General features: G+C 44.0%; 1 protein-coding gene across 5 annotated transcripts in view; it reads right to left on the bottom strand.

The window, feature by feature from the left end:
- Positions 1-12,831, bottom strand: part of PUDP (pseudouridine 5'-phosphatase) — a 368,457-nt gene that overhangs the window by 238,090 nt on the left and 117,536 nt on the right. The window contains exon 4 of one of the 5 annotated variants that reach the window (XM_088028887.1): positions 1,041-1,309. The exons of the other annotated variants lie outside the window; for them this stretch is intronic. Coding sequence (XP_087885013.1) covers positions 1,166-1,309 — 144 coding nt within the window. The 3' untranslated portion in view covers positions 1,041-1,165. Of the gene's footprint in view, positions 1-1,040; positions 1,310-12,831 lie in introns of those variants that run through there. 5 annotated transcript variants of the gene reach the window in all.

Below are 12,831 nucleotides of genomic sequence, written 5' to 3'. Positions count from 1 at the left end.
GCGCTGGGGTCAAACACCCAGGGCGATGAAGGTCAACACCTCCTTGGCCACCTCCTTTTCCTTACTCAGGTATCTTTGCAACAATGAGGCATCTCTGAAGATCCTGCTTCTGCTGCCCATCCCCCAGGACTTTGAGCAGATGCAGCCGCGGGAGCACAGCAAGTGGTGGCTTAGTTTACACTGTGCCGCATGCTGCCCTCACAGGCAAATCATTTGGCACAGAAGCGGACGCACAGGTCCAACACCTAATGCCAGCTTTGTGACTGACTTTGACACAGACTTCAGGATTAGTTTGTTAATCTCCCTCCTGGATTAAATGAAGGTCATTATGGAGCTACCCAACGTAAAAGGATTTTGGGAATTTTTGGCATTAATTAATGATGATCTTTTCTTTGAAGCCCCAAGAAGACCTTCTAAATGCCAAAGTCTAATAGGTACACAAGAGCTATATTATGTATGATGAAGTTCTGATGCTAACTGAAGAAAATGAGAAACAGTTAAAGCACTCTGTTTTGAATATAATGTGGAGGCAGGTGAGTACTTCCAAACCAAGTATATCCTGTCTTATCTGATGCCGAAATGATTTACATTTAGTGCAGGCACGATTCACACACTTATATGAACCTTGCAAGACTGGAAACCCTCGGGATTCGGTGGTCCCTCACCTGTGATCAATACCAGGTGGCTACTCGAAAGGCACAGCACATTGTTTCTCTACACCTCAGGCTGCTCGCATTAAAAGCAATTTTCAGTCTCTGAATTTTCACTGGAGGTAGGAAAATGCTTACCTAACTGCTTTATTTGTAACACTGTTCTTGCAAATTCTGTGCTCAAAGTAACTAAGAGGACATAAACATAAGCATCATTGAGATGTGGTCTGTCTTCACCATAATCCATGCTTTGAAAAGAAATAAAAAAAAAAAAAACCCATGTCTGAAAATGAATCAAAAAAAAAAAATATTGTACTTAAGGAAAAGCCTTATACCAGTCAGGTCACGAAAAAAAAATCATTATTTAACTGTTTACATTTCTTTAATGTATGGATCCATGAAGTTGTTGAGAGGTAGAAGCAGAAATAGAGGAGTTTTTCAAAACAAGGATACAGAGGCTTTTATAAAATCATATCTGCTCTAATAAAGAAAACGAGGAGGGGCGCCTGGGTGGCTCAGTCGTTGCGCGTCTGCCTTCGGCTCAGGTCATGGTCCCAGGGTCCTGGGATCGAGTCCCGTTCGGGCTCCTTGCTCAGCAGGGAGTCTGCATCTCCCTCTCCCACTCCCCCTGCTTGTGTTCCTGCTCTCGCTGTCTCTCTCTGTCAAATAAATAAATAAAATCTTTAAAAAAAAATAGGAAACTGTATCACCTGTGAAATAACTTCAGAAAAACTCAAAGCCGAGGATAATACTTAGACTATTCAACCAATACCTGACACAGGCAGAAATGAAAATATTATGTAAATGTTGGGCATCAAGTGTCTCTGGAGTTGGCAGTGGGAGGGCTTTTGTGAGTGGAAGGGGATCTGGAGCCTTCTTGCTGTGACTCAAAAGAATACAGTGTCATGATCCTAAGTCACAAAGGACAGGAGATAATTTTGAGAATTTGAAGAAAGCAGGGAGACAATGCAATCCAGGATGGGTAGGAACTTAGGATGTTGAAGGAATGTTTTTATTCTCTCTGTAAAAAACCAAAGCAAAGAGAGTTTGGAGAAAATGGGGCTCATCCACCAGTTGAAGGGAAGTCCTATATAGACAGTATTATTTTCGGTGTATAGAATAGACCAGTTAATTCTGTGGCCATATTGACAGATGGAAAGACTGTATGAATAGATGCTAAAAAAAAAAAAAAAAAAAAAAGACAAATTATTCTAGCAAGTCACTGTGTGATGAAGAACTAAAGTGAGCATATAATTAACTTGGTTGTTAGGAATGTTACGGGTATGGTGACATTGCCCACTTTGGAGGGGACTTACACATGAGCAAGCTCCCTCTTTTTTTGACATTTATTTGGGGTGGGTAAAAACAATATCCAAGGTTGTTTTTCTTTGAAGAAAAGAAGACACTGTAGATGTGCAGAATTCAAGCTGAAAGAATTTTGACCCCTGCCCGTCCCAAGGTCAAATTTTAACATGTCTTCTTTTGGAGGCTCAAGGATTTGAGATAATGAAAAAAAAAATCATATTGAATTTTGTCCTTCCTGTCCCCCCCTCCCTTGGGTCCACAAACACAGGGGAGGTAAAAGGCAAATATGAATTATTTCCAGCCACCTGTCCCCTGGAACAATCACTGAAGGCAATGTGGTGAGGACCCACCGGCATTTTTAGAGCAATCCGCGGACTTGTCAAGATGCTCATACTCCAGAGTGGGAGATGATGAATCCAACCCTGGTTTATGTGGCACCCTTCACATGTCCAGGACAGTCATCCCACACAAATCTCCTATCCCCAAAGGCCAACATTCTCCACTTCTTCAACCACTCTTTCTAGGATTTGCCCGCCAAGACTCTCCACCATCTTGTTTGCGTGCCATGCTGCAGATGCTGCTGGCAAGCCACAGACCCCCCTGTGGATTCTGCACCCCAAGGTCTGAATTCACGGGCAAATCATTACGTTCCAGTCACACGAAACCTTAATTTGACCCACTGCTCTGTCAACAATGTGTAGAGTCTTAATACCATCTGAGACAAAAGAGCTGTTATCTCATGCACTTCAATGTGGACGGCCGTAAGTCTTCATCCATAAAGTGCTGACAGAAAATAAAAGCGGAGGCGTTGCATCAATTTCTCAGAGCTAGAAGCCCTACACTGAGAACTACCCTCCTGAATGATACTGAGGCTGGATCTCACAAATCAAGATTCTGACCCAATGCTATGTGGTGGGACCTGGACAGGAGGGGTTTTCTAAATCTCTCCAAGAAGGGAGTGGTAAGTAGCCAAACATGAAGCCTACTGTCGTCCAGCCATGTGACCACCCTCTCTTCTCTGGCACCCTCTTATGCTAGTAGGATGATGTGCTGCTCACCAACCCTCTGTTTCATTCCATAAAGCAAACTCCAATCCAAGTGGGTGAGTGCTATCATCATAGAGGATCCAGAATCAAATCGGACTGAATGTTTTCAACAAAGCCAGGACCAAACCTTAGCAACTGAACCATTATCAGTTCTTTCAAGCCTGGTTTTGAAGACTCTTCATTAGAAACTTCTCACTATGTTGATCAGGGCCTAGTGAGAAAGCCCTTTGGTTGGTAACACGGTTATTAATTAGCATGATGGTACAGGCACTGAAACCATTTCTGTGTCTTGTTTGTAAGAATGCCACTGGAGATCACGTCAATGTAGGTAGACACTGAGGACATCCTCACAACAGTGAGACATACTGCTTGGTTTTCTTCCAAAATAGGTACTTCCCTCCAGTTTCCCTGGGTGTGAAACAACAGAATCTTCTTTTGATGACATCATGAGTATCAATCAGGGAGTAAACTGCTTGGTTTTTGGATTTTGCTTCAGAGATTCAAAATATTGATGGAGGATGGTCGACGAGAAAGAGCTTCTTGACCATTGTGTCTGCCACGGGAAACACTCAACAGCTATTTTACAGTGACAATATTATTACCTTTGGACAAAAGGTGCCTAGCACCTTTGCTGTCTGGCTCCCTTCCTCCCACCGTCCCTCCGTTCGTTCGTTCCTTCCTTCCTTCCCTCCCTCCCTCTCTCCTTCCTTCCTTTATTTAACTATCACAGGTGAAAGCACAGTCTCTCAGCCGTTCTTTTCTCCAGCAATGAATGCTTTCACTCATGGACATCATCACCCTCCCTCCGTCAGCAGGAGTCCCTCCACAAGGTCAAGACTCGGGAATGTGTGAGGGAGGAGGTCTGTGGGGGGCATGGGGCAGTCAGCAGGTCACACCCCCTAACTGTCCTGCTGCATTTGCTCACTGGTTTTCCCCTCCTCGGTGTCTGTCTGTGGCTTCCCTCCTCAGAGCAGGTTCTGTCTAATCCTGTCTAGAGTGGTTTTTCTGATCCTCCAAGGGCTCAGACACTAAACCTAAGATTTCAAAAGAAAGGGCGTAGGGACCTACCTTCTGGGAATGATACCCACAGGGAAGACCTGACTGCTACGGTTTGCCATGAGAATCTGTGGCTTATAGGAAGGTTAACTCTAGGACTAGAATATAGGCATTTTCATTCAGGTAATTTGGGTTTTAAAAAGGAAGACGGAAATATCAAGCATACTCTACCACCTGGGGAACAGAAGTGTATGGGTGTGATTTATGCAATAAAATATACATATCAAAGCATTTATTTATTTCACAAAGTTGTATGATATAACAGTCTAGAGTATAAATTGAGCGATTCTCCTCTCTTTCTGATACTACCTCTAATTCTTCTCTGTCCCTCTGGGCAAAAGCACTTAAACCTTTTATCTTGGTTTCCTTTGTGGGAAAATGGGATAATAGACACCCCTTAGCCATTTCAGAAGAATGTTTTGATGCCAGCCGTTATGTGATTATATGAGAAAAAAGCTTTGAGCTTCTGGCAGTTAGCTGCTCCATAAATATTATTAGCAAGCTCTGGAGATTTTATCTTTGGAAACTGACAAGTATTTCTCTTCTAAAACCTCATATCTTTAGCCGCTGGACACATGTTCCTGATAGTTCTGTCTTTACAGAGATCCACTTCACTCCACAAGAATCGCCATGGCTCTTGGCGCAGACTTGCTTCTGAGCATCACAGGACAGCCATGCCGCCTTGCGGAGTCTGAGGTAGACAAGCTGCTGATCCCAGCAGGAGGACCTTGGTGATGGGAAGGAGTGACAAAGAAAGGAGTTCCTCCTGTGGAGGTGACCATCAACCTGGAGCGGCACACTGAGGGGTAAGTACAGAGACAGTGTGCAAAGTTGTTGTAGCAAACACTCCATGTGGAAGGAAACAGATGGTAGCCATTCAGCCCTGAGCACACAGTGGAGCTTTTCCGTCGATTCCTCCCCACAAACAGGTTGCCCCTGGACATAGAGATTCTGCCACAGACGGAGACCTGCTCCTAAAGCATCTTCAACATGATGTCCTCTGCTGATCTCGAAGACATTCTTTTATGTTGAGAGTGTTCTCCATTCAGCAACAGGGGGAAAGATCATTTGTGAAGACAGAAATGCCTCAGAGAGAGAAGGAAGAGAAAGAGAGAGAGAGAGGGACTGAGGGGGAGGAGAGAGAGAGAGAGAGAGAAACACCCTTGCTGTGTGAATAGTGTTAACTCCTAATTTCTCTCTTCATTTTTGTAAATCGGGACTGAATTATCAAGAGGGAATAAATTAAATGAGTAATGCCATTAAGTCCTTAAGGATGAAAATAAAAGAATTCATAAGACGTATTCTCGATGAGTTTTCAAGATATATGCACGCACAGGGAAAGAAAAATATGACGGTAAATTATCTGAGCCAATGATATCAAAAACCAGAAATGAAATAAGAGGAAAATAATTAAGGTAACAAGCATGTGTTGGTTTTATAGCAAAGGCGGTAATTTGGTAATAGTGATCTGGGTTTTTTTTTTTTTTCCCCCCATGGGAATAACTTGTTTCCTCAGTTTTGTGGTGCGTTGCCAGCAAGATAAGCTGCTTAAAACGCCATGCTGGCTGCGGTCTCTTTCAGGATATTTAAGCTCTAATCCATACCCACAACTAGCCATTTTGTGAATGTCTGGCCACAACATGAACCAGGAATTTGGAAACTGGAAAGCAGGAGTGAATCCATTCAAATCTACTGGGTGTTAGTTCAAAGCATCTAAATTGGTAATGATGGGTTAGCATTACAATCTTTGGTGGGGAGCAGACTCAGAGATTCTTAAAATTTAGAAGGATTTTTACATTCATAAAATGCAACCTCTCAACGAGTATAATAACTGCCTCCGAAAGGTGCAACTCCTATTTAAAGTCAAGGATTTTTTTTTTTTTCCTTCTGGTAACTCTGCTGTACCCAAAACTTACGTTCGATGCTAGAAATACAAAGATGAGTAAGACATCTGCCCTTAAAAGTCTGACAACCCAGCATGGGAGACAGCCAAAATACAGATATCTTATCGAGCACACTCTAGAAATGGTATGGAGCACAAAGGAGAAGCATTTAAAAGCAAACTTGAGGCAATTAGCCCAATCTGGAGGACCAGGAAGGTGAGAATATGTGCAGGAAAGCCAAGTCAAGATTTAACAAATTGTAACATTCCACAGATAACTGATCTCAATTTTTAAATGTGTTTTCTAACATTAAATTAAAACCTGCCTCCATTTAACCTTTATCAACTGTTCTCACTTCTATTCTCTGGGGGTAACACAGGATGTATCTAACTCACCCCTTCCCCTCCTTAGTACTCAGAAGGGAAAACTTAAATAAAGTGTTCCATATTGTGAACTGGAATCAACATCAAGCTCATCGCTCTACAGTAATGAATCTCAAGGGAAGTACACACCAGAATCTAGAACTTCCTGCCTTAAGGATGCTCATGTCGCTCCCAAGCCTGCCACTGGGAGGCATTCTTACTCATCAGCCTGTCATAGACCTTTGGTGGGTGGGGACAGGAAAAGAAGGCATACAGGTGGCCAACAGGCACACGAGAAGATGCTCAGCAGCACTGCTCATCAGGGAAATGCAAATCAAAACCATACAGGGCTATCAACTCACCAAAAACAAGAGATAACAAGTGTTGGTGAGGATGTGGAGAAAAAGGAACCCTCTTACACTGCTGGTGGGAATGCAAAGTGGTGCAGCCCCTCTGGAGAACAGTATGGAGGTCCCTCAAGACGTTAAAAACAGAACTACCGTACGATCCAGCAATTCCTCTCCCGGGTATACTTCTACAGGACATGAAAACAGGATATTGAAGAGTGCCATCTGATGTTCATTACAGCATTATTCACAGCAGTCAAGATATGGAAACAACTTCAATGTCTACAAATGAATGGATAAAGATGTGATATGCACAAGCACACGTGTGAATATTATTCAGCCATAAGAAAGAAGGAAATCCTGCCTTTTGTGACACCATGGATGAACCTCAAGGGCATTATGCTAAGCGAAATAAATCAGACAGGAAAAGACAAATCCTGTAAGAACTCACTCATATGAGGAATCTAAAAAAAAAAAAAAAAAAAAAAAGCCAAACTCGCAGAAACAGAACGGAGTGGTGGTTGCCAGGGGCTGGAGGGAAGGGGAAAATGGGAAGATGTTGGTCAAAGGGTACAAACTTTCAATTACAAGATGAACGGTTCCAGGGATATATAATGTTCAGTATGGTGACTTTGGTTAACAATATTACAGTGTACTTGAACACTGCCAAGAGAGCAGATCTTCAATACTCTCATCACACACACACACAGAACGGTAATTGTGTGACTACATGAGGTGGTCCTCATTTTGCAGTATATATCAAATAATCACCTTGTACACCTGAAATTCACGTAATAGTAAATGTCATTTATAGCTCAATAAAGCTGGAAAAAGATGAACAGATGGAGCAGGACGACTTACAAGTTCTCCTCCTCCCTCGACCCTCCCCCATTTCAATAATCAGATCAACATGGGAGGGGTTCTAATACAGGACCTTTCCTGAAGTCCACAATCAGTACAATACTTCAGACACTGGTTAAGGAGCCTCATCCATGCCCTGATCCCACACTTGAGCCCTGATCCCACACTCGATCCCACACTTGGCTGCTAACCCACTGTTCCTGGTACAAGGTTTCCATGACTGGGGATGGAACGGTTCTCAGGGGTCTTTCCAACACCTGCAGGGGTGCAGCTCTGGTTCCCGCTCAGCAGCACCTCTCCCTCTCAACTGCCAAACCCCCTCATTGATAAGCTAGCTTCTCCGATGGTCCCACAGACACCCGTGTTCTTGAATGCAAGTCACGTGGCCTTGCCCTCCTGCCCTAAAGCTTCCATCATTTCCCACTTCAAAGACTGCAATATCAGACGTTTCCGTTTTATATTATTTGGGATGCACTGTTATTTTCTGATGATCCAGGAGAGCACTGTACCTGGAATGTAGAGTAATAAAACGTATCAAGCGCTTTAGGTGCATCCGCTCACTCTGCTTCAGGAAGGGTTGAGGGACAATTAGTAACCCAAGATGCTTGTTCTGAAGGCTGTTACAGGAATAACATTAGCATATCATACAACCCACTGCTGATGCTGCCTGGGATATTCTGGCCAAACCCCCTTCTCAGTCCTGCATACCCCAGTGCAGTGGGGACAACGGGGCTGGGCAGACTGCTCGTTTAACGGCACTTGCTGATGGGACCGTAGGAAGTAAGAAGAGACTTCATTTTACCTACAGTGCAAATGCACGAAAAGCAAGTCTTTATTTTCTCTTGGCAGCTGAGATTTCTTGGCGTTCTTCCTAAAATTGGATGTTATGGATGATCTATTTGATATGCACCCTGCCTCGCACACATCGAGGCCTGATGAACCCTCGGGGTACGAACACACCCACTCCCCCCCCCCCCCCCCCCGCCGCGAAAGAAAAGTACCAGGAGTCAATGTGGAACATTCATTTCTACCTTCTGGTCATCGCTTTTCAAGTGTCGATAATTATAAATAAGAAAAACTGTATTACTGTACTTTTAGTCATAATCCCAAATGTCTCAGGAAGAGCACGCTTTTGGTGTATCGAGGCTAAAACCCTTTTTAGGCATTACAAATCAAAGATAATGTTGAGAAAACAAACAGATACATTTTTGGTATCTGAGGACTTTTGGAGAAAACCAAGCACTGCAGAATAACCAAAGAAAACAAAAATTCATCGTTTACAGACGAGGCCATGTGTATTTGTTTCTGCCCTGGTGATGGGACTGATTAACCGCAGAGCACAACGGGAGTGTGGCCATCTTCCACCTTGAGATAGCAGCTGGGTGGCTCAGTCGGTTAAGGGTCCAGTTCAATTTCGGCTCAGGTCATGATCTCAGGGTTGCAAGAGCGAGCCCTGTGTAGGGCTCTGCGCTCAGCACGGAGTCCGCTTGTCCCTCTCCTTCTGCTCATTCCCCACGCCCCGCTTGTGCTCTCGCTCTCTCTCTCAAATAATTAAGTAAAATCTTTTTAAAAAAGATAAAAAAGAAGATCAATGCTAACCTACAAGAGACCACATCTCTTGTCCCTCCCTCCCTTTAGAAGAAGGATGATGGGTCATGTGGTCACTTTCTGGGGAGGCAGGGGCTGTTATGCTTATTCGGATAATGAATTCAGATGTAATATGAAAAAGTCTTGAAAGATGGGGTGGATTTAAATATTCAGAGATACAGGAATTATTCTTAGGAGAAACAAAAAGAATACCCAAAAGTGGGTTGGCAAGAAGAAAGCCAGAGAGACAGAGAGAGAGAGAGAGAGAGAGAGAGAGACGGACAGAGGGAGAAAGAGTATGTTTTGGGAAGGTGGAAGATGGGTTTGCGCACATTTGATCATTCGATATGCTGGACAGGTACTGACAAGACATATTGGAGGAATATGAGCGTCCGTGGTTATGCTGTGTACCTGTCTGATAAATTTTGGGGAAAAACACCCCACAATTTTTGAGACTTCTCTGGATGCCAGAGATGGTTTCCATTGGCATGGGATGCCCACCTGAGGTGGGAAATAAGCTTCCCGGCTTTACATGAAAGTGGCGTGATGGTTCATCAGCCTTTTCAAACAAAGTGCCCATCAACTGAGGCACACAGAGTTTGCATTTAGCTAAAGCCTCTGGGTATCCCCCCGGAAATGCACCGACCGGTCCATCCGATAGCACTCAGACCTCGCCTTCTCCCTTGTCTGCCATTTGAGCCGTCCCACTGCCTAAAAGGTCCCCATTGTCACGGATCCTGAAAGGGGAAGAATGTCTCCGTTGGCTTCAGGCTCACGGTAGCAACCCGCAAGGCCAGTTTAAATGCGAACGGCATGCCTGCCATACGTACACAGGTACCACTACCTTTAGGAAGGCCTAAGGTGACGTCTTCATTCTCCCTACCATTTTCCCTATTAAACCGCTCTTTGTCACCAGGGAACCGTTCCTTCACCAAAATGATGTTAAGGCCATGCTCTGATGAAGGGTAAAATAGAGATGTGCTGTTGTTCCCCTGGGCCCTTCTGCTGATCAGAATGCGTGGTCTCGCGTTCATCCATCCCCAGGTGCCAGCTAATGTAGCAAAGCGAGTGGGCAACCCCAAGTGCCTAAAATCCCGCCCAGAGCTGGAGAGCTCACACATCCCTGTGTATTAGCAACTGGACGTGCAATCACAAACACCACTTGGACTGGCCATGGAAAAGTGGCCCAGAGCCATTCTGAGCAGAAGCCTGATGGCTTTTGGGAAACCACACAACCATCCCACATGATGTGTCTGGTGAGGTTGCCAAGGCTGGGCCTTCCTGGCTCCTCTCCTACATGTCTAGAAAGTTCTTGAGCACACAGGGGTGCTTGATGAGGCTCTGAGGGCCTCCTGCTTCTGCCACTATCAGCACTTTGTCTTTTCTAGCTGCAAACGGTACTCTGCTCACGTAAGTGTCCTTTTATTATAAAAGTAATGCCCTGCTTTTTATTCCAATGGCAGCGGTATGAAAATGCTAGTTTTGCTGTTGTTGGTACAAACTCATAAGGCAGAAAAGTCAACGAGATGGGCCACCTGGACTGGGATCTCATTGTTTAGCAAACTAGAAATATAATTAGGTAGAAGGGTTTGTGTTATAGACTAGAAACCCTCAAGGACGGGGCGCCTGGGTGGCTCAGTTGGTTAACCATCTAGAGCCTTTGGCTCAGGTCATGATCCCAGGGTCCTGGGATTGAGCTCTGCATCGGGCTCCCTGCTCAGGGGAGAGCCTGCTTCTCCCTCTCCGTCTGCTGTTTCCCCGACTTGTACTCTTTGGCTCTCTCTGTCAAATAAATGAATCTTAAAAAAGAAGAAGAAGAAGAAGAAGAAGAAGCCCTCAAGGACAAAAAACAAATATAGTCTCCCCTCTGCCCTCCAAATACCTTTAAGCCCTCTGTACCTCCTTATTTCTTATCATATTGCCATCCCAACTACTTAACAGTGCCAGGAGGGTGTGTTCTGTATCACGAACCACCAGTGAACCCCTTACGTTGGAAATGCCCTAGGTAAACATTGTTTGGTTGCGAATTTGCTTAAAATTACACACATCTAATCTTTCATGGGTCGGGCTCTCAGCTATGTGTTTATTTTTATGGACATCAATTTTATGCTCAGATTCTCAGAAATATAGCTGTAGATGCAGATGTGCATATTAATATTGAGGGGAGAACCAGCAACAGCTGGGTGTTATCTCAGAGACGTTCACTGCAACGTTACATGCACAAAATGCCTGTAACGCTTCCCTTTTTGATACTTGCAAACTCCTGGAAGGCAGTGAACAATAGGCTGCTTCCTAATTTTCCGGGCACTATTATAATACGGCTGATCTTATGTAAAAGTAATTGCAGAATTAAGGATTGCAGGATGCTCTGTCCAAAGGGTTTTCTCATGCACCTGTAAAAACATGTTCTCCCGTCCTTGCTGGCATCCTTTGGTTTATCATCATCATTAAAATCCACGTCATCCACATCATTAACAAATTGGACTGTGGGCACGATCTCACCAACTTTGGTACAGTCTCCTACCTTCCTTCTGTTGGTACCGTGGTAAAGGAAAAGTCCCCCCTACTGTGTTATGAATCTAGACAGAATTATATCTGGAAGGGCACGCCTCAAAGTCTACAAATGTTTTATCCATACCGAGGGAAGTCCTGAGTGCAAAGGTGACACAGGACATGATTATTTTACAGCTTTCCCTAATGTTTCTGAGATGTCAGAGATGTCTGTTCTTCAATTTCTTCCTCTTTTAAGTGAGAGTATTCATTGTGTACTCTTGTTTCTGGGGAATTAAGTAGGAGCAATGGAAGAACTTTCACTTCCATCCAAGAAAAAAATAACAAGGACTGGATTAACTCTCCCCGCTCAAACCTCCAGAAAAAAACAAACGAACAAACAAAATAGATGAAACAGTGACTTTCATGATGCTGGGTATCAGATAGTGATGGCTAGTGAATCCCGAGGGACAGAAACAAACAAGATGCGTGCTATGATTGCTGAAGCTCACTGCCTTGATCCTGAAAGAGTTTCCAGGATGCAGTGCAGAGAGGGGAGACTGAGGCAGCGCTTGAGCAAATCTCTGAGTGGAGGAGAGAGGGGTCTGAAAGTCCAGGGAGACCAAGGTGGTCACAGTCAGTGGGAGGGAGTACCAGAGAGGACAGAGCTGTACAAAAAGGAGCACCCCAGAAATCTTCAGAGGGTCCTCTTGAGGATTCAGCAGTTCTGATCAGTGCATACATGTGAGAACACTATGTGAAGCCAAAGAAAGAATCACCTGAAATGATTAAAGGAATAGTGCTTGGTGTTCACACAGGGCTGGGAAGAGTGCCTGTTTCCACCAGCCACAAAAAAGACTTATAATTCATAGGGCACTGAGTGCAGAAAGGTCTTGCCTCAGCAGTGGTGAATAATTAAACCTAGACTGAGCGCTGCTCTGGAGCTTCCTACCAAATCTAAAAGCAAGACCCTAAAGTTGCAAATTGTTTCTAAGGAACTTAGTGGAAAATAATATAGCTCAAGGATATTTACAAAAATATGTTGGGAATGACTTAGGTTTACCTAAGTATCTAATAGTTAAAATCACAATGTCTACCATCCAATCATGAAATCTACAGGCATGCAAAGATGCAGGAAAAATGACACATGATTAAAAAAAAAAAAAAAAGAATTTAAAACTGACCCCTAACTGATGCAGAAGGTTGATCATGCTTTTGGGTCTCAAACATTTTGCCCTATATTT

This window comes from Eumetopias jubatus, unplaced genomic scaffold (assembly GCF_037043125.1).
Source record: "Eumetopias jubatus isolate StellerSeaLion01/CBP00866 unplaced genomic scaffold, mEumJub1_p1.0 scaffold_11, whole genome shotgun sequence".
NCBI classification, from domain to species: domain Eukaryota; kingdom Metazoa; phylum Chordata; class Mammalia; order Carnivora; family Otariidae; genus Eumetopias; species Eumetopias jubatus.
This window is presented reverse-complemented; position numbering and strand designations above follow the sequence as displayed.